General features: G+C 37.2%; 2 protein-coding genes and 2 pseudogenes across 2 annotated transcripts; 2 read left to right on the top strand and 2 right to left on the bottom strand.

Moving 5' to 3' along the window:
• Nucleotides 1-810: 810 nt before the first annotated feature.
• Nucleotides 811-5,842, bottom strand: LOC147541567 (uncharacterized). The gene is made up of 3 exons (XM_086636870.1): nt 5,233-5,842; nt 4,407-5,139; nt 811-2,200 (listed from the first exon to the last, which is right to left on the bottom strand). Exons 1-3 carry the CDS (start codon nt 5,583-5,585, stop codon nt 1,082-1,084), a joined length of 2,205 nt encoding a protein of 734 aa, XP_086492996.1. The 5' UTR covers nt 5,586-5,842; the 3' UTR covers nt 811-1,081.
• A 1,941-nt stretch (nt 5,843-7,783) lies between these two features.
• LOC147541566 (protein NRT1/ PTR FAMILY 7.1-like) lies at nt 7,784-11,582 on the top strand (annotated as a pseudogene).
• Nucleotides 11,583-12,301: 719 nt separating this feature from the next.
• On the top strand, nt 12,302-19,656 carry LOC147541565 (protopine 6-monooxygenase pseudogene; annotated as a pseudogene).
• Nucleotides 19,657-19,753: 97 nt separating this feature from the next.
• LOC147541564 (uncharacterized) lies at nt 19,754-21,503 on the bottom strand. Its single transcript, XM_086638616.1, has 5 exons — nt 20,876-21,503; nt 20,673-20,750; nt 20,484-20,586; nt 20,216-20,352; nt 19,754-20,137 (listed from the first exon to the last, which is right to left on the bottom strand). The coding sequence occupies exons 1-5, from the start codon at nt 21,413-21,415 to the stop codon at nt 19,931-19,933; spliced, it is 1,065 nt and encodes a 354-aa protein (XP_086494742.1). The 5' UTR covers nt 21,416-21,503; the 3' UTR covers nt 19,754-19,930.
• Nucleotides 21,504-21,918: the final 415 nt, after the last annotated feature.

Raw genomic sequence — 21,918 nt, 5'->3', positions numbered from 1 at the left:
TGAGAATTGATGTTCCGCGAATAACAACATTTGGGTTGTTCTTCTCCAATGATTTGATCTTCTTCATGAGAAAAAAGGACCATATCTGGTTTTATTCTTTTTCCTTTTTGAATTTTTTGAGATTCTAGAGGATGGTTTTTTGAGATTCTAGAGGAGGGAGCAAGAGAGGGAAGTAAAAATAGAGCGAAAATGTCTCATGTATTTATAGGGCATTGATTCTTGCAGTGAAACTGTAAAAATCCGAGTTTAGTGAAATAAATGCTCCATTAAAAACGTTTCAAGCAGGCGCATTAAATACGAAAATATTCGAAAACAAATCTTTGGTTGAAAAACACAAAATTTGATTACGGATGGACACATAAAGATGAAGAGATGTGTTTTATGGAAAAGCGTTGTGTAGACTATCGGGTAGAACAGAGCTCGAGGTGCAGATACACAGAGATGTGCTCCGACAGAGCAAGAAGATGTTCGGGCCTCCGGACAAAATTGATCATATCGCAGTGAAGCCAAGAAAAAACCCATTGGGGAGCAGAGAAACGCCTCTTGCTCTGCCAAAAGTATAACTTACCTATTTTGCAAGAATTTTATGATGTGAATTATGTGTGTGACTAACCATGACAGGAAGAGAAGTATGAAGTTCTTGTACTCTTTAGCATCCCTTCACTCTGCTTAGGATCGTGGGGACATAACCCGACATCATCAGTAGTGGTCAAGACTCAAGGTAGTGATGGTGAAGATGAAAAGATAAACATCAAAATAAATGTTGGAAGCCCCGAATCACCAGCCAAATAAAAAAAAAATCTAAATCTCTTGAGCTAAAAGTTCATGATATTTCACATAAAAGAAAAGCTCAACATGATATAGATAATAAATATTTCAACAAAAAAAAAAAAGATATAGATAATAAATAGCCCAACCTCCCAAATAAAATTGGGAGACCTTGACACATAAACCCTAAAACTAAAATCACCCAAATAAATTTTTTGAGAGAAACTAGTAAAAAATAAAATTAAAAATCTAGAGAAATTAAAATAACATGGAACCGCTACAATAATTTACAGAAACTGCTACAACCTGATCTTCACCTTCTCCTCCGTTTCCTTGCCGGCTTAACCTCTTGTTCAACAGTTTCTCTACTCCTCTTAGATGAAGAAGGAGGTGGTGGTGGTGGTGGTGCTCGTTTCGGTGGCCTACCCACACTTCTCTTTGCTGGACTATTTTGTTCCCTTCCCTGTGATTTTCTCCCTGTGTTTTGTCTCTTAACCTGTTCCTCTTTCTTTCCACCACCACTACCACTACCACCTTTCTTCTCTTCTTTTTCTTTATTCCCTCCATCTTCTTTTTTGTTATTACTGCTTACTGGTGAGGAGTTACTTAGCGTCTCTAAGAGTGTTTCATTTGGCGAACCGGAGTTCTTTTTCATTCTGCTCAAAAAATTCTCCACACTTTTCTTCTTCGCTAATGTATTTGTTTTCCCATTGCTAGTGTTCTTTTTCTCTTTCTCCGTCTTTGTCTCTGAGTTATTATCCTCAGTAGCAGTCCCCTTACCTGATGAATTTCGATCCAAACTTGGACTAGAATTCTGTTTCGAATTTGGATTCATTATGATGTTAGTGTTGTTGCTCTTACGTCTTTTATTGCTTCTCGAGCTCCTCGTGCCAGAAGTAGTTCTCTCCCCCATTCTTTTATTCAACAAGCTTTGATCAGCTACCAAAGAACTATCAGTTTGCTTCTTATCAAGTACTGGTTTCTCCTCGAGTTTCCTAACCACCTTATCCTCTTTCTTTTCAACTGGTGTATAATTGTTTGCTGGTTTAGCTGAGATTGAGCTACGTTTCCGGCTACAATGAACAATGGGTTTTGGTAAGAGAGAATCGATAGGTTCTGGGTCGGGCTTAGGTAGAGGCGGTAGTGGTGGTGGTGGCGCAGGAGTTCTCAGTAATGTGGGTTCTTCTGATGTTAAAAGGTTTTGGTTGCGCGATCTTGTGGCTAATTCTTTAGTAACTAATTCAAGAAGCTCAGTAGCGGCGATAGATTCCGATGAGTTTTTGGGGAAGAAAACAATGGCGTTATTGAAGAGAAGCAACAAATCTCTGAAGAATTTCCGAGTTGAACCAGAATAAATACCTTCTTTGAGCCTGGTTCCAACTGTTTCCAAGTCCATATGTTGTTTGATTAAGCTCTTGTACTTGGTTGTTTCCTGTAAAACCGGTCAAATTTAGATGTTAAAGTCAAAGGTCAAGATATGGACCAAAAAGAGAATGACCCAAAAACTTGTGGACTTGTATTAAACGAGAAAGTGTTGGAGGGGTCGAAATTGAAACGACCGTGAGTATGATTCTTTACACGTTAGCTGAGGTGTACCAACTTTATTGACTTGAAACAATTAGGAGGATTGCAATTTGACACGTGGATGAAGCAGTGTGAACCTAGATAAAGATGATTTTCTAGTGCAATAAATCGAGGCAGTTTTCTTCACTTACTGCAAAAGAGGGTGACAAAAAATTAATTCCGCTAGTTTTTAAAAACGCCCCTTAAAAATGTTATTGGCGCCTATAGGCTATATCCTTTTTTTTTTTTTGACTAGAGCTATAGGCTATAATATCCTTACAATTTTATTCCAAATTATGCTTTGAGAGGGAATACAATAACACGTTGGATAGGCGCCATTAAAATTACCCTAAAATAAAATATGACATCTGGTCTATATTTAAGAAATCAGAAATGAGCAACCCAGTAAATAAGCCTGGGCGGGTTTATCCTGAAATTAGATGACTCAATCATTATATGGCGAAAAAATCATGTCATATGGACTTTCTTAATACGGACATAAGAGTTATTAAAACCTATTTATACCTATAGGCCAAAGATAAGAATCAAAATCCAAAACTATGCGCGAGTTCACAACAAAGCGAGTTAGAGAAAAATTAGGGTCTGATTTAGATTTAGTCTCATTTGGAGATGTTAAACTGACATTTCGTGTCTTTAAGTACCAAAAGAAATCTAAGATATTGTATTTTTCTCTGAAATTGATTTTATTTTGTGTAAGGTGAAGGAGTGAATTAAGGATGATATTATATAATTATAGTAGTTTTTAAAGTAGGCATGGGTTTGACAAACAAAACAATGAATTGGGGTTGAGTAATTATGTAATAACAGAAGTTTTGAAGGAAAATAATTGGCTTAGTTTTCATTATAGGATCACAAGGACATCAAAGAAGGCTAAACTTTGTTTAAATTGTTTTTTCAGAAAAAGTGAGACCATCCAAGACCAACAACTTATATGACCAATATCTTACACAAAAAAAATAATAAAGGCATATGAATGACCCATCAATCATAGGCCGTGCCGAAAAACTTTTTGTTAAACCAAAGTAATATTTTGAAGGATTTAGAAAAAGTAATGTTTTTGAAATTTAGATTGTATTTTTTTTGATGAAGGAAATTTAGATAGTATGAGGCCTAATCTTTTATTATATAGAAAAAAAGACATTCAATCATACGTGGATGGAATAAATTATGATAAGAAATGATAATATACAACTCGGCCAAAACATGCTTAACCTTAAAAGAGTTGTGAGATGGTTGCACACCTCCGCCAGACCGCCACAGACCAATGTTTTCTTCAATTAATTTTAGAGGGCCAACCTCCAAATACTTTGGTATATGACTAAATTAATGCTTGATCCCCTAATCCTATCTTTTCAAATTTGTTACTTAATAAATCGATCCTGTTCTTCTTTTTTCAAAATTTAACAAAACAATAGTTCGTTTTCTCAGCTTTAGTATTTTCTTTGTCAACACTTATGCTAAGGAGAATGAATATAGACCTCCAACAATAGATGTCCTTTAAAGATGGAGACGAAGACAGTAAAACTTTGAAAAATTTAATATGCAAACAAACATATAAGTTTGTGGGAAAGATGGTGAAAATAGCCCATTAAATAATGCAACTTAAAAAAAATATGGAAATTGAATTTTACAAAAATATAAATCTCCATAATAGGATATTTTTTTAACTATTTTTTTCCTCTTTTTCCCATAATTTAGAAACTTATTTTGTTTTCAATACCAAAAGAGAAATACCCATAAATTTACTTTTTTTTTTTTTTTTTGTTGAAGGACCCATGAATTTACTTGAGAGAAAAAGAATATGATGACCTCACTTTAAGTCTTTGTATATTATGTAAATTTTTGTCCCATATAAAATGAACTAAATTATATTTAAATTAGATATTTGTTGCTCATATTTTTAGACCTAAGTTTTTATCCTGACCGTTTATTGCAGATTTTGAGTAGTTTATTTAAAATTGATAATGTTTGTTTGTGATAATATTACTAGTATATTAGATTAATTAAGAAAAATTATTATCTCAGGAAAAAGAAAATAAAAGGATTTTAATTACCTGAATTTTGAGCCGGCTCTCGAATAAGGAGCCGTGTTTGTGTGATTGAACCATCTCGAGAAAACCAATTAACGGCTGAGATTTGACAGTGATTGTTTTGATGGCGGGAGAAACTTCATCTGTTTCACGTTCTTCACCGCTACTACTTCCTGAAACAATTTTCCTCCGTCGATTCCCTTTTCTCGATAAACTCGCTGAGCTCTGTACATCACTACTCTCTTTTGTTCCTTCTTCGTTTCCACCTCCTTTTGACTCAGCCACCGATTCCCATAACTCGGTCGGTTTACGTGTTTCTCTTACCGGAATCGCCGCCGACGATTTCTTCACAGCCGGAATAATCGAGTCTTTAGCAATCGTTTCTGTACTCCCGTTGTATGAACAATCCCCGATCGGTTTATCGACGGGAGAATCTTTGATAACTAGATCCGGTTCACCGGTTGCGATTTGAATCGGTTCTGATTTTTTTTCTCTTACCTCACTACGATTTTCATCTTTCAGATCCGTTGAATTCGACTCATTGAATGACTGATTATCGCGGTCGGATTCATCGCCGGAAACCGGTTTACCGGAAACATCAATCGGCGGTGAAAATTTTCCCGGTTCAGTTTCTCTCTCTAGTTTCTCGACTTGTGTTACCTTGTCTTGTAGATCTGATTTAACATCGGTATTTTCTTTCTCTCTGAAGCTTTCTTCTCTCTCTTCTTTTAATCTCTTCAATTTCAATTGCAGAGACCTGTTAGAAAAAGAAACGAAAGTTTCATCATCAGATCTCAAAAGAAAATCAAATAGATCCAGATTATTGAAATTCAGATCTAGTAATTATTACACGATAGAGACATCAGAAAGTTGAACTTCACGACGAAGCTCAGCGACTCGAAGTTTTCTCAACTCATCAAGCCAAGGAATCTTAACATCTTTCGATTGATCTGTATCTTCAAAATCAACGATATTATTATCATCATTCACCACCATGAATCGAGTATGAAGGTCATAATATTTCTGTTTACAGTTTTGAGGTGTAACAAGAAAGTGAGGAGAAGTTCGATTTTGTATTTCCATGGCGACTGAATCCCAGTTCTTTGTTCCATGGCGTTTAACAGCGCATGCTAACAATAACTCTTCCCACGTTCGCCAAGTTTGATGATTCTCCTCTGTTTCTTCTTCTTCTAGTTTCGCCATGGAGATTATATCATCAATCAATCACTCTTCATCTCTCTTTCTCTCTCTCTTATAATAATAATACTTCATCGTTTCTCTTCTTCTTCTTCTACTACTACTGTAATTTGGTTTCAAATAATTAGGGTTTTCAACTTCGTCTGTCTGTCTCTTTAGTTTTTATTTTAAGTTTTCGTTTTATTTTGTTTGCTTTTTTTGAGTTTTCGCTTCTCTCTCTCTCCTCTTCGTTTCTTTCTAATCTCTTTTCCTCGGCCCAGTATAAAAAAGAGGTTGATCTCCATCAAGTATGATACTTGTGTTGTTCTTTTGCTTTCATGAATTCCATATTTACCCTTAACTAGTTCCCCAAATTACGCGATCTACCGTATTATTTAAGCAATATAGAAATTGTATAATAGTACCCTTTTGGAATTTGTGTTTCGTTAGGTACTCCGTCCATAAAGAGACCTAGAAAAACCTAATCTTCCTGGCCGTCTCTAACCAGGATGACTGGAACCAAAGAGGACCTTCATTCAAGGCTTAGAATAGGAGTGGAGTACGTTTTTCAGCTATTCTGGAATACGGTACTCCTTAGATCCATCACTATGGTTTTCCCTCGAGATACGACTATATATTGATATATAGTATGTGGATAGTTTGCACATCCATTTAGTATGGATTTTGGGCCGAGTGGCTCGTCGTCATGTGACCCAATACATCCAAATTTTACTTTTTCTCATTCATTTCTAACCGTTGATTTTTTATTTTGATATTTGACTATGAAAAGTTAGGGCACGAGTAGATCTAACGGCTACTAATTATCACTACATAAATCGGAATGTGAGGTGAGGTATTTGGCTGAGAATTCTTTTTTGTTTTCTTTTCTAGAGGTGAGTTCGAGGTTGCGTTTGTTCTTTCCTTATTCAGATTTGATATATAGATCTCAATTCAAGAGTCAAATTCTTTCAACAAAAAAAAAAACTCATGAATTAAATATATATTTTTTTGAAGTAAATATGAAATGTTTGTTAGATGGTTAGATTGCTTAGCCGATTTAATAAAGGCTCACTAGTTTCAAACTTTAAACCATGTCTAAATTTTATTTTGTTGCAAAAACCATGTCTAAATTGGAAGTCTAACGTATGAAAAATAATGTTCATGAAATTTAGAAAATTACTCCTCCATATCCATATTTTTACTTACACCACCAACTCCTCTCATGCTTTCTCTCTCTCTATCTTTCTCTCACACTCACTCACAAGAAAGTAACTTAGTTTGAACCCTTGTCAGGTTTGGCGAGGGGTCTATATTCTAGTTATTATCGGAAGTTTTCTAAAGAGAGGAGAGAATGACGGAGAGAGCGGGAGAGAGAGAGAAAGAGAGAAGAAAGGGGGAAAAGAGAAAGAGACATTCAGTAACTTATGACGGATGTATTGACTCATCTGAATAGCTGACTTAAATTGATTTTGGCCTCTTTTATGTTTGGTATAAATGTAAGTCTGAATTGTGAATCTATTATGTGGAAATATGAAATGATTGTGGTACATTTGATTATAATTAGTCTCACAGACAAATAACCTACTGACCAGAAACAATACCACCTAAAACTTTAATATTATTTAAAGATATTTTGACTCTCACTTTTCTAACTTTTTCGTTCTCCTTCCCGCATTCTTCCTTAATAGGCGATGAATCTTAATATTTTTCACAAGGAGATCCATTGTTACATAAAGCTCTAATCTAGTGCTTACCTGGAGCTCCTTTAAGGCAATTTTCATTAGTGGAAACTTTGACTCCATAGAATTAATAGAGTTTATTATTCAAAAGGAAAATGATAGAGTGACTTAGAAATTGGTACTTAGAGGGTGACATATTTCCTCATTTAGAAATAAAAGCGGTCCCCACCGTAGTCAAACTTTGAAAAAACCTTGTCTTTTAGTGATTCCACATCAGCTGGGCACTAAAATGCCCAAAAAATTTGGGCTCTCTAGCATCTCCCTATTCAAAATTCTCTCCAACTCAAAACTCTATTTCCATCTTGATGATGACATGGAGACAGTTGTCTTAAAGATCTTTGAAATAACACAATTTTCAAACTTGATATTTTAGGATCTCCAATAATTCTATCCAACTTTTAGGTCGTCCATATATGAATGAGTAAAGCTTAGAGGCTAGAATAAAATTTGAGTTCTATCTTACAAATTACCAGGAGGATCGTGATAATGACCACAATGTTAAGGTTTTGCTTGCTTTGGCCTCATGACCAGCCTGATCCGGTTGGTTCTACCGAAATTTATTTCTTTTATGGAGATGGTGAGGGGGAGAGAGAGAGAGAGGTAGATGAGCCCTAAATATGAATAGGATTGTTTGCACCTCAAGCAGCAGTACGAATGATTGAGCTCAACCTAAATCTTCATCTAAATTTTGAAGGGGACCTCTTGTATCATCTATGTTGCAATTAATAGAAAGCCACACTAAACATCTAAAATTTGAAAAATTACACTTTCACGGTGTTACTTTGACCTCTAAGGAAGAAGATTGTACTTCTTACCACTCCAACCAACGGTTGTTGGCTGTGAGATACATTAGTTGTTCAATGTCCACTCATGACGTGTATATTGTTTCGTTTCCTAGGTATTTATTTTCTCAAAATTCACAAGTTACATAATTTTACAATTCGAAACGTCCAACAATCGCTTAAGATGTTTTTATTAATATAATTTTCATAAAAGTACTACTTTGACGTAGCGCTATTGTAACCTAGAGTTAGACTCATCCTAAGTTGAACCTAGGTACACAATTTAGTCAAGCATTGTTGTTTATAGTTTTTTTTTTTATGAAGAGTAGATGTCGCCTTTTATTAATCAATAGGTATGTCGATTACAATATTAATTCTATCGAAAATTAATGGACTAACAATGTAGGGTGGTACTTCCGTCTCCTTCCATTTTTTACAAATGTTGAACTCTAAAGCATACTTAATGAGAGCATGGCCGATTCTATTTGCGGTTCTCGGAAGAACCTATGTAAGAAAAGCCCATAATTTGAGCCCAAATACGAAAAAAAAAACACTCAGGAATAATAATGTAAAAAAAAACTCAATTTTTAAACTGTTGGCAACAAACTGTTGACAACATATATAGTTATGTTCGTTTTTTTGTTTGAAAGATATAATTATGTTCTTAACAAGACAACTTTATTTTTTTATAATCTCATTTTTTTACCCTTCTATGTTGACAACATATACAATAACGTCGTGACTTGTTATAAAACGTTGACAACATATATAATTGTCGTGACTTGTTATAAAATGTTTACAACATGTATCATTATGCTCTTAACAACGTTTATAATTGTAATGACTTGTTATAAAATGTTTACAACATATATCATTATATTCTTAACAACGTATATAATTGTCGTGACTTGTTATAAAATGTAAGTGTCAGCCAATGTGTTTGTCAAATAAAAAGAAGATGCAAAATATTTTTGAAAAACAATTTCTGAAAAAAAACAAATTTGTTCACACATCTACAAAATTGTTGAGAGAAAATACAAAATTGTTGAGAGCAAACTTTGATTTGTTCCGAAATTTTCAAAAATGTTTTGATAAAATTGTATTTTGACAAAATGAATTTTTTTACAATATTATTCAGATTTGGGTTTAATTTCTTATTATTCCCAAATTTTGGGTTTCATTCAGGCAGCCGGGCTATATATACCCATCATCTACTCTAAGTCTCTAACTTCCTCCACTACCTCCATTTCCATCTACAAGAAGTTACTAGGTTTGATACCATTTCTAAATTTCTTTTCACTTCAACTCTACTTTCACATTGTACTTTTTTTTGGCTACACCTTGAAGTAGAAGATCTTGAAAGTTGAATAGTTTACAGATTCATAATATTTTCTTATTTCTCCTTTCTCCTTTTTCTTTCTTACCATTTATTATTCTAGACTAATAATTGTTGCATGTTGGTACAAATTAGGGTTTGTGAAACGGGCACATTTTCCATAAAAGATGATTCTGAGCACTCAATTTGTAAGTACATTTCGTCTCTTCTTACTTTTTAATAGTAAGAAATATATTTCTCACTACCATATCTAACTATTATTTTCTCAATTACTGTGACTTCTTTTCCAGGGTCTTGGGTTATTGTTGTGCAAACATCCTTCCACAGTTCTTTTTTGTTGAACTTCATCCTTCCATAGTTGGTGTTGCAATGTTTTACTTCTCAATCTACTTAGTTGCTTTTGGATACGGAGGATACCAACCAACAATAGCTACTTTTGGAGCTGATCAATTCAATGAATTAGAGGCGAAAGAAAAACAATCTAAAATAGTATTTTTTGGCTATTTTTACGTGGCACTTAACCTTGGATCACTCTTCTCAAATACAATTCTAGTTTATTTGACTCCGGATATTGGACTATGGCCTATGGGGTTCTTGCCATCAAGTGGTTCAGCTGTTTGTCGCATGCGGAAATCCCTTGAAACGTGGCTCAGGTATTTGTCGCATTCGTGAGAAAATGGAACGTTAGTGTCCCTTCAAATGGGAATAACCTCTATGAAATCGAAGGTTCAGAATCTGCCATTAAGGGAAGCTGAAAGATACTTCATAGTGATGAATTTGGGTAAGCATTTATTATTCTTAAAATGTGATTCTTATTTAATTTTAGCTTAATAAAGTTATATGTTTATAAGATTTCAAACCATCTTCTTCTTGAAATGATTTCCAGTTTCTTAGACAAGGCTGCAACTATAACAGAGAAGGATTTATGTGAAGGAAAGAAAGTAAGTCCATGGAGACTTTGTACAGTGACTCAAGTGGAGGAAGTAAAATGTGTGCTAAAAATGCTGCCAATTTGGCTTTGCATTATAATTTATTCGGTTGTTTTCACACAAATGACCTCATTATTCGTTGAGCAAAGAGAAGTCATGGATACTAGTACCTGCAGCTTCCACTTACCAGCTGCAAGTATGTCGGCTTTCGATATTGTTAGTGTTCTAATCTTCACTTGCATCTATAGTCGATTTAGTTGTACCAGTAACTAGTAGATTCACGGGAAATCCTAAAGGTATAAGTGATCTTCAAAAAATGGGTATTGGATTGATTGTTGGATTGTTAGCTATGGTAGTTGCCGGACTTACTGAGATTGAAAGATTAAAAAGATCAATCCCACAAACAAATTCTAGTTCTTTAAGCATATTCTGGCAAAATACCGCAATATATGCTAGTTGGTGCCTCTGAGGTATTTATGTACGTCGGTCAACTGGATTTCTTTAATGGTCAAGCTCCGGATGGAATCAAAAGCTTTGGTAGCTCCCTTTGCATGGCTCCGATTTCTCTTGGGAATTATGTTAGCACTTTACTAGTTAACATAGTAATGAAAATTACCACTACAGGAAATAGACTAGGTTGGATTCCAGATGTTCTCAATTATGGTCATATGGATAGATTTTACTTCCTTCTTGCCATCTTATCCGCTATAGATTTTGTAGTTTATGTATTTTGTGCAAAATGGTATAAATGCATTAATCTTGAGAACGAAGAAGAGGAAAAGAAGAGTAATGAACTAGAAGAAGTTGGTGATGATAATATCTCAAAAGAAGTCTAGTTTTACAATTAGTTTAAGTTGTTTTTCACTTTCTTAAAGACTCAACGCTCGCTAATTTGGTTCAGTTTGTAGTACCTACGTTCCAAAAGTTCGTTTTAGTAGTCTCTGATGTGATGTTATATAAGTTGTATATGTAGTTAAATGTATGCCTTTTTCTCATTGGATGTTTCTTGTTCAGACCATAATATACTTCACCGACATTCTTGAAGATTTTTTTAATGTTGAAAACATCAATAAGAGGAAAAGAAAGGGGGTGGTGTTGTTCTTGGGAAGTTAGGGAAGGCTTATTGTGTGCTTCTATGCTATCTAAGGGTTAGGGTTTTCTACGACATTATTTGGGATATGAATAAGGCGTCTTACACTATTATGTTTTCCACATCATCTCTTTCAATAACTTTATAGCCGAACGAATTAAGTTGCTATCAAAACACATAAATTATTTTTAAAACGAATAGAAGAAACAAGAATAAAGTAGACTATTTGTTTGACAAAATTGTAATATTATTCAAATAACTCCCATTAAATAAAATCTATAACTAAACTACCATTGCATTCTCTCAACAAAAAAAAAACTACCATTGCATATTCATACATAAGTTATTTTAAAGTGAATGCAAGGAACAAGATTAAGAAAACGAAAAGGACTAAGAAAAATCCAAGACCGAAATTAGGTGGAAGATTGGAGAAAAGCAGAAGAACTAAAAATATAAATGGTATTGGTAATAGAATAAGAAGCTCCTCCATTGTTCTGCCTTTTCAACCTCTTCGTTTCTTCTAATCGAACAATCAATGTGAGATAATTTGTTGTTTTACCTTGTTTAAAATCAAAGGGGGATTCACCCATTTATATGTTTTATATTGCTAATAATGTAGAGTAATTATTTTAGTAATTTTTTTATTGACAGAGGTAATTATTCTAATTGCATTCTAAAGCAAAAATATACTATAAATTGAAAATTTAGCAAGAATCTCAATGTTTGTCAATATTTTCCTAAATACATAATTATATTTTCCTAACTTTCCAGACATCAAATTTGGAAACTAGAAACCGCCTAAAGAAAAGGTTAATAAACCCGGAGGCCCCGCTTAGATTTTATGAAACATGGTTACTTGGCCCACAAATGGGTAAAGGCATGTACAAGCCCACATACATGGATAAAGCTATCTACAAGCCCACCCACATGGACGAAGGCATCTCTATAAGCCCATACACATTTTTCTTATGCACACCCAAATTAGGGAGTTGTTCTAGGTCTACTACCAATGCTAAGAAGATCAAAAGAGCACCATTAGAAACAGGTCCTTGGCCTATTCTTGCTCACCTTCACCTCTTTGGCGGTGGCGAGTTGCCTCACAAGATGCTTGCTGCCATGGTTGAAAAATATGGCTCTACCTTCATTCTCGATGATTCATGGCTATGAATTGGATACCAAAAATGATTCAGATGTGGTCTCTAATATGACCCAAAACGAAAAGCAGTATGACTTCCACAACATTTTTTGTTGAAACAAAATTTTTTTTTTTTTTGGCAAGTGTTTCCTTATTTATAAAACCACTAGTAATTGGGACCCACCCATCGAAAAATTACATATCAAGAACAAAATTAGTTGACTGTGGTTGATTTTTTTACAACCCAATCCCTCGCATTTTTTTTTGTTGAAACTCGCGTTAAGATTGAAAAGAAAATAAAAAATAATTTAGCATCCTTTAGTCAAAGATAACTTTGCAAAGTGGATTTCCTTTGGGTTGAGTCATTTACTTGATCATATTCTAAGAACCATCAAATTGGTGGAAATTCAAATTCAAGCACACTTTTATCATTCTCAATTGCAGGTCAATCTAAAACAATGTTATCACCTAGTACTATTTAATAACTACTATTACATTATTGAAATAGTAGCCTTCACACCTTATGTTCCTTACTGGCGCGAGCTGAGAAAGATATCAACTCTCAAGCTTCTTTCTAACAACCGTCTTCAGGCAATCAAAGACGTTACAGCTCGTAGGTAAATGCGTGCTTCAAGGCCTTGTACGATAAATGCAGAAATCAAAATGATAATACTCCAGTTTTGGTGGATATGAAGAAATGGTTTGAAGAGCTCTCAAACAACGTGGTGATGAGGGTAATTGTTGGGAAACACCATTTTGGGTCTAAGATTGTGCAAGGTGAGGAGGAGGCTATCCATCACAAGAAAGTCATGGACGAAGTTTTGCGTCTTGCTAGTGTTTCTATGTTACCAGATGTGGCTCCTGTGCTTGGGTTCTTGGATATCTTTCAAGGACACATGAGCGCCATGAAGCATAACGCCAAGAAAGTAGACGCACTACTCGAGAACTGGTTGGAAGAACTGTGAGAACTATAACTTTGATAGTTCTATAAAGATGAACTTGTAAATAAAGAGGAAAGATGCTAGGAAAGTAAAGAAGATTGTAGAGATTAATTCTTCTCTGTATATTGATTACATTCAGGTTTACATGTATTTATAGCAATAGAAAAACCTAATTAGGGTAAATATATATGATAACATACAATAAAAGATTCTTACTAATCTTAATTACAAGAGGAGGTGGAACCGGTGGGACCCATCATAGACCCGACCGGGTCGGTCGTGGATGGCATATGGATCGGGTGGCCGATCCATATCCATTACTCTAACACTCCCCCTCAAGTTGGAGCTGGAATGCTAATGAGGCCCAACTTGCCAATAGTATTGCGGAAGGCTTCTGCACCAAGTGGTTTTGTAAAGATGTCTGCGAGTTGTTCCGAAGAGGGAGTGAATTGCGGAGAGATTAACTTTCCTTTAATCTTCTCACGAACCAAGTGACAGTCAATTTCTATGTGCTTGGTCCGTTCGTGAAAAACTGGATTTTCTGCAATATGAAGGGCAGCCTTATTGTCACAATGGACCGGCATAGGAGAAGAATGATTAATGCCAAGATCAGAGAGAAGAGATTTGAGCCATTGAAGCTCACAAGTCAGAGTTGCAAGGGCCCGATATTCGGCTTCCGCAGAAGATCGGGCTATTGTGTGTTGCTTTTTAGATTTCCAAGAAAGCGGACTGGAACCAAGCATGGTGATATAACCAGTGGTAGAACGACGAGTTGTCGGGCATCCAGCCCAATCAGAGTCACAGAAGCCAGAGATAAGTGGCTTGCTAGAGGAAGACAGAAGAATGCCTTTCCCTATGGAGCCTTTGAGATAGCGAAGAACGCGATAAGCAGCGTCTAAATGAGTGGAGCGTGGGTCCTGCATGAACTGACTAAGACTGTTAACAGCATAGGTGATATCAGGACGAGTGACGGTTAAATAGATAAGACGACCAATGAGGCGGCGATACACGGAAGGATCCGGGAGTGGAACACCATCGGTGGGACTAAGTTTTAACTTCTGATCCATGGGAAATGGAGAAGTTTTGGAGGCTGTAAAACCAGAATCTTTGAGGATGTCAACAATATATTTCCGTTGACAGAGAAATATACCTTTGGAAGAGCGAGAGACCTCAATTCCTAAAAAGTACTGAAGACGGCCAAGATCTTTCATGGAAAAAGCCGAACGGAGAAAACGTTTGAGAGAGGAAATTGCGGCATCATTATTTCCTGTAATGATGATGTCATCAACGTAGACCAGCACATATAATGAGGTGGTCGAATGTTGATAAGTGAAAAGTGAGTAGTCAGACAGGGATTGAACAAAGCCCCGTTTGAGAAGGACGGAAGAAAATTTGGAAAACCATTGACGAGATGCCTGTTTGAGTCCGTAAAGAGATTTGTTAAGGCGGCAGACCCTTGTTTCTCCTTTAGGAGAGAATCCAGGTGGTAATTTCATGAACACCTCTTCATCTAGATCTCCCTGGAGGAAAGCATTGTTAACATCGAGCTGATGAAGGGACCAGCCTTTGATAGCTGCGATAGAAAGAAGTACTCGAACGGTGACTAATTTTGCGACAGGAGCAAATGTGTCATTGTAATCAAGTCCTTCGACCTGGGTGTAGCCCTTAGCGACTAGACGGGCTTTATACCGTTCAATGGACCCATCAGCCCGAAATTTGATCTTATAGACCCATTTACATCCAATGGGTTTCTTACCATTAGGAAGATTAGTTAGAGTCCAAGTTTTATTGGATTGGAGAGCCTTGATCTCATTAGCCATAGCTTCTCTCCAATGAGGTGAAGTCATGGCCTGAGTGAAGGAGGTAGGTTCGGAATGAGACAGAACCGAAGTTAAGAAGACTTTATGAGAAGTAGAAAAGGAGTCAACGGATAAAAAATCAGTGAGAGGATAAGGAGTATCTGATTTAGAATTCAAAAATGGGAAGGAAACATTGTTACAATCATAATCCGCAAGATGAGCCGGAGGTCGGCGGTCGCGAACCGGACGGACTAAAGTATCAACAGTAGTTGGTATGTCGGCAGTAGCGGAACCGGAGAGAGAGCGGTCAGAGGTGGTCTGGACGGGAGAAGGGTCCGGTCGGGTGCCTGTAAGATTATGGCCCGTGGGTGTGTCGGCAGGAGCCGAGGCCGATGGGAACAGAGGAGTGCCTCCAGGGGAGGTGCCTGTAAAATTTCTGACAGTGGGTGTGTCTGTAGAAACCGAAGTTGACGAAACAGGAGAAGTGCCCCCAGAGGAGGTGCCTGTAGAAATGTCATTAAGAACGTGATCAGGCGGGAGTGGATGTGGACTCGCTAGAAGCTCCCCCTGTGACCGAACCGAGGAGCTGCCGTTAGAAAGTGAGGCAGTGGGCTGAACCGAGCCCAGTGGTGCCGACAGAGGAGCAATGTCACGGCCAGAAGGATAGCGAAAAGACCCATCATCCCTAATCGAAAGGAAAGGGGGTGATGGTGAACGAGGGGGCCGATCAAATTCTTGCATCGGGAAACGATCTTCTTGGAACGTGACATTACGAGTCGTAAAGATTTTATGACTTGATAAGTCATAGACACGATATCCCTTTTGACCATTAGGATATCCTATAAATATTCCACGTGTAGCACGAGGATCAAACTTATGTTTTATATTTGTGTTATGTGCATAACACAAACAACCAAACACTCGAAGATGGTTAAGAGATGGAGGAGAACCGAGAAGAACTTCATGAGGAGATTTTCCTTGAAGTATGGGGGTTGGGATTTTGTTGATTAGGTAAACGGCCGTAAGAACACATTCCCCCCAAAACTTTAGAGATAAGTGGGCTTGAAAACGTAAAGCCCTAGCCACATCAAGAATGTGGCGATGTTTGCGTTCTACCACACCATTTTGTTGAGGTGTGTATACGCAACTTCTTTGGTGAATGATACCTTTTTTGAGAAATAGTAGTTGGAGTTCACGAGAAAGAAACTCCGAACCATTGTCGGATCGTATTGTTTGTATTTGAGGAAAGAGATTGTCACCATTTCCGGAATGAACGTTTGAGATTTTATATTGAAATTGATTGATTGTGTAATTAATAAAATTTGAAAGAATGGAGAAAGTTTCCGATTTGGAGTGTAGTAAATAGACCCAAGTACATCGGGAGAAATCATCAACTATAGTGATGAAGTATCGACAGCCGGAATTAGAAATTATATTAAATGGTCCCCATAAATCTATGTGGACTAATTCAAAAGGTCGCGTAGTATTTGAAGTACTAGAAGAAAAAGAGAGACGCGGTTGTTTAGATATTGGACAAACATCACACGGAATTTTATTTATTGATCCACTCTTAATACATGGATTTTTAGAAATAATAAAATTAAAACGATCTAAAGAAGGGTGGCCTAAACGCCAATGCCATAAATTGAAACTACTAGTAGAAATAGGAAAAGTAGAAAATATTCTAGGTTCCGTGCGATAGAAATATAGCCCATCATGGGGATCACCAAGTCCAATCGTCCTTGTCGTTAATGGGTCCTGAAAGATACAAGATTTAGAGTCAAAGATAACACTACAATCAAGAGACTTTGAAACTTCAGAAACAGAGATGAGATTAAATTTAAATGATGGAATATGTAAAACATGATGTAGAATAAAAGTTTTACTAAACGGGACGGATCCAATATGGAGGACATGAGAGCGAGATCCGTCCGGTAATCGAACGTAATAATAAGGAGGTGCTTTTCTATAAGAAGAAAAAGATGATAAGTTCGCACAAATATTTTTAGCGGCACCGGAATCGATGACCCATGGAAGGGAATAAGAATTGTTACCTGCTAGATTGACGAAAGGATCAGTGGTGCCTGCAGCCGAGGTGCCTCCAGCAGCATTGCCTTGTTCGTATAAACGAACAAGGTGATGGTATTGCTCTTGGGTCATAGTCGTCGCTGAGGGCGCCCCCTGCTGAGGTGGGTCAGAGCCCGAACCGTTAGCGGCAGAACCGGTAACTACCGAACCGGCTAGTTGATTATTGCGCTGACGTGGCGGATAGCCGTGGAGCTTGTAACACGTGGCCTGTAGGTGGCCGAGCTGGTGACAGTTATCGCAGTAGGGTCGGGTTCGTTTGGATCGGTTTCGGTCTTGACGACCGGACCGATCAAACCGTCCAACCGAGGACTGCTGCCCGACAGCTAGGGCTGCGGTTTCCGAGCTTGCAAGATCCGAGTTTGTTAGGTTTTGTTGGATCTCCTCCTGTTTGACCATGCTATGAATCTTGAGGACCGATGGGAAAGGGTCCATGAGTAGTATTTGACTTCGAATAGCAGCAAATCGATCATGGAGTCCTTGTAGGAACTCCATGGCTCGATCTTGATTAGACCTGTCAATGAGAGCTTTTCCATGACCACATAAACATGGTTCAATGGCAAGGAGAGATTGAAGCTCATCCTGATGTGATTTGAGAAGAGTAAAATAAGTTGAGACATCCGAACCTTCCTGTTTCAAGGTAGAAATAGCACGCTTAAGTTGAAAGATCTTAGGCGCGTTAGTTTGATGAAATCTTTCATAGAGATTTTGCCAGATTTCTGCAGCAGATTCATCATAAAGAATAGACTGACGGATGTCAGGATTGACTGAGTTGACAAGCCAGCTTGACACAAGGTCATTACATCTCTCCCATGCATGTAAATCAATGGGAGTTGTTGGTTTTTGAATTGAACCGTCAACAAATCCGAGCTTATCTTTTGCTCGTAAAGCCATCTTCATCCCTCGAGACCAGGAGGCATAGTTATCTCCACTTAAAAGAGGGGTAATCAGAATGGTGGTGGGTGAATCAGAATGGTGAATTCCAAACAAAGTAGAGTTTGGTGGAGTACCAGGAGTATATTCAGAACTAGCATCAGTAGTCATGGTGAAATAAGAGAAGCAATAAATCAATTATTTTCAAAGAGAAAAAAAAAACTTTATGGCTCTTATACCATGTGAGAACTATAACTTTGATAGTTCTATAAAGATGAACTTGTAAATAAAGAGGAAAGATGCTAGGAAAGTAAAGAAGATTGTAGAGATTAATTCTTCTCTGTATATTGATTACATTCAGGTTTACATGTATTTATAGCAATAGAAAAACCTAATTAGGGTAAATATATATGATAACATACAATAAAAGATTCTTACTAATCTTAATTACAAGAGGAGGTGGAACCGGTGGGACCCATCATAGACCCGACCGGGTCGGTCGTGGATGGCATATGGATCGGGTGGCCGATCCATATCCATTACTCTAACAAGAACATCGTCGGAAGAAAAACTTAGTTGATGAAAGTGGGCAAGATTTCATGGATGTTATGTTGTCAATCGTGAACTAGAATAAGTTGTCCGGTCATGATGCGGATACCGTTATTAAAGCTACTTGCCTAACCATGATCATGGGTGGGACTGACACCACAACTGTGAGCCTAACATGGATCGTGTCTTTATTGATGAACAATCGTCACGCCTTGAAAAAGGCTCGTGAAGAACTAGATGCACATGTGGGAAAGGATAGGCAGGTGGAAGAGTCAAATCTAAAGAATTTGGTATACATGAATGCCATAGTTAAGGACACTATGCAATTGTACCCATTGGGTGCTCTTCTCGAGCGTGAAACATAGGAGGATTGTGAAGTAGGAGGGTTCCATGTCAAAGGTGGCACTCGGTTATTAGTGAATGTGTGGAAGTTGCAGAGAGACCCAAATGTGTGGTCTGAACCAACGCAATTCAGACCTGAGAGATTTCTGAACGAGAACGCAGACATGGATGTTGGAGTACATCATTTCGAGCTACTGCCGTTTGGGGCAGGTAGAAGGGTGTGTCCTGGAGTATCATTTGCTCTCCAATTTATGCATTTGGTTCCCGGTCGACTCATCCATGGCTATGAATTTGGAACCCCAAATGATGTAGATGTTGATCTAAGTGAGAGCACAGAAGGACATGTCAACCACAAGTCATCCCCTCTCGATCTCTTCCTCAACCCACGTCTCCACCCCAAGCTGTATGATTACTGATTTTCCGATATTCATATATTGTAAAACGTTATACGTAATTCAAAATTTCTTGTACCAAAGTTTATACTTCAAATAATCAATATACTGTTGTTTTAAGAGTACTTCATGGTTTAAATCAAATATGTTGAATTTTTGTAGCGTTATACTTGGACAGTTTTACCAGTTAGTTTATACGTGAATAATCGAAAAGAAAGAGGATTTTCTATTCAACATAATCTTTTAAATTTCTAAGTAAGGGGATCTGCTATACGAAAATAATTTATCAAACATTTACACCTTATATTACAAAAAGAATGTGATTCAACCTGCAGGTTCATCTTTCGTTTCTATGTTCCATAACAATTTATCTACGCCTTTCACATTGAGAGCTTAGAGAGGAGGAAGACACAAGCTGAGGAAATTAGTACGGCTCCAGCAAAACAGGCTAGATCAATACTAGTAACTAGAGGAACACTTTTGAACTTGTCCAACACTCCCACTTGAAGTATCATTAAGACTGCATGACCAATTTTCGACTTTGCTCCCGCTACCGACTGCATTCCTCCTATACAAGCTGGAAGACCCTGAAAAAACATAATAACGAATGAGTCTCATAAATTAGTCCTCAACTTATCGTTAATTATTCCAAGAACCAAGCTTACCTTGAGATGGAAGACACCGAAGAAGTTAGACACATGAGGTGAAATCCTTTTTGCTCGGCTGATATCCGTTGAGCCGACGAACTGAGCATACATTCCCATCCCGAAGATAAGCAAAGCACCTCCCAAGAGAAACATATCTACGAATTATTGTAATTTGTTATTAGGCGCCAATAGTAATCATAATCCAAAAACTTAAAACAACTTCACTTGAAAACGGTTTCAACTCGTTCGATAAAATAAAATGAGAGACATTATGAGTAGATGATACCTATAGCTTCAATTAGAAGGTGCATAACGTGTCCTTGATCCGAGTTGTTTGATGATAGTATATGAAAGTGTTCAAAATATGATTCTAGAATGAAGAAACAACCCTGCAATTATTAGAAAGTTTCGTTACAAATTGTGTTAAGGAAAACACATAAAAGGAGACAAGAGATATTACTAGCTAATATGGTACCTCAACGAAGCATAAGATTGAACCTAGTAACGAGCCTGCAACTGCAAACAACATGAAGAATCGACAGTCGACCACACTCTGCAATTCAAAATTCAAGAGATAAGAAAAATGTTAGATCTTGATGTTCATTCTTCTTTCTTTCATTTTTCTATCTGTTTTAAGTTTCTGTCAAAATGGGTTATAGAGTAAATTGTGAGCCACACCTTTTCTATCATCATTTGAACTTGTTGTTTCCATGATTTTCGTCTAATTGAAAATCTGGATATCCTGACTACAGCATCTGCAACAGCTGCCATTAGTAGTGAACCCAAATCATCTCTTCTTTTTGTCTTTGGTTGAGTAGAAACAGCAGTTTCCGATACCACAGCTGCTTTGACGACAATTTTGGACTTCTTTTCTCCACTAGAGAAAATTCCTCCTTTACGATGATCGTTTATCGCCGCGTTGGCCTTGCTTAAACTCCTCGTGGAGGATGGACAATTTGAACTAAAAGCGGCCGTAGAAGAAGCATGAGTACTGAGTCTGAGAGGTCTACACACGCGAAGCAATCTGCCAGTGATTGCCATCTCTAAGATAATATAGGTGGTTATGTTCTGTTCCAAGTTAATTTGTGTAGCAATGGTTATGTTGTTGTTGGTGGTGGTAGTTTTCTTTATATAGTGTGATGGAGGAGGAGGGCTAGGGGGAAAGTAAAGAGAAGATTCGACTATTTCGAAGGATATAAAAGGAATATACAAAGACATTTGTGTTAGGTTGACGAAGAAAAAAGACGAAAAATGAAAAATAACATGAGGTAGGAAGCTTTTGCCTGTCTTAGGTGGGTCCAAGGTGTGTTAGTGAATTTCGACATGATTGGGAGAAAGAATTGGTGTGGTGGAAGAGTTTAGGTTGGACCATCTCTTGTTGAAGGTAAAATGTGACTTGGTAGTGGTTCATGTGAAGAAAGGGCATCGGCTGGGGCCTGGCGGTGATGCTGAAAAATAAACGCGAGAATCGTGGAAACTGAAAGTCATGTACACGGCATTGGATGCAAAATTCTTGTTTTGTTTGTTTGTAATTTGGTCATTTGAATTCTTGTCTTTGTTTCCAAGTTTCTAAAACTTGTTCAAATTTCAGAGAAATGGACTGGCTGGCTAATAAGCCAAAGCTACTACTACATGTAGCTTCCTTGTTATTTTGTTCTGTCATGGTGTAAACATGGACGGCTCTAACATCTCTCAAGGAAACAGTCTATTCAAGAGTTGTG

This window comes from Eschscholzia californica, unplaced genomic scaffold (genome assembly GCF_041429995.1).
Source record: "Eschscholzia californica isolate CP2 unplaced genomic scaffold, dmEscCali1.0.p SCAF_4, whole genome shotgun sequence".
NCBI classification, from domain to species: domain Eukaryota; kingdom Viridiplantae; phylum Streptophyta; class Magnoliopsida; order Ranunculales; family Papaveraceae; genus Eschscholzia; species Eschscholzia californica.
The sequence above is the reverse complement of the archived record's forward strand: the minus strand, read 5'-3'. Positions and strand labels throughout refer to the sequence as shown.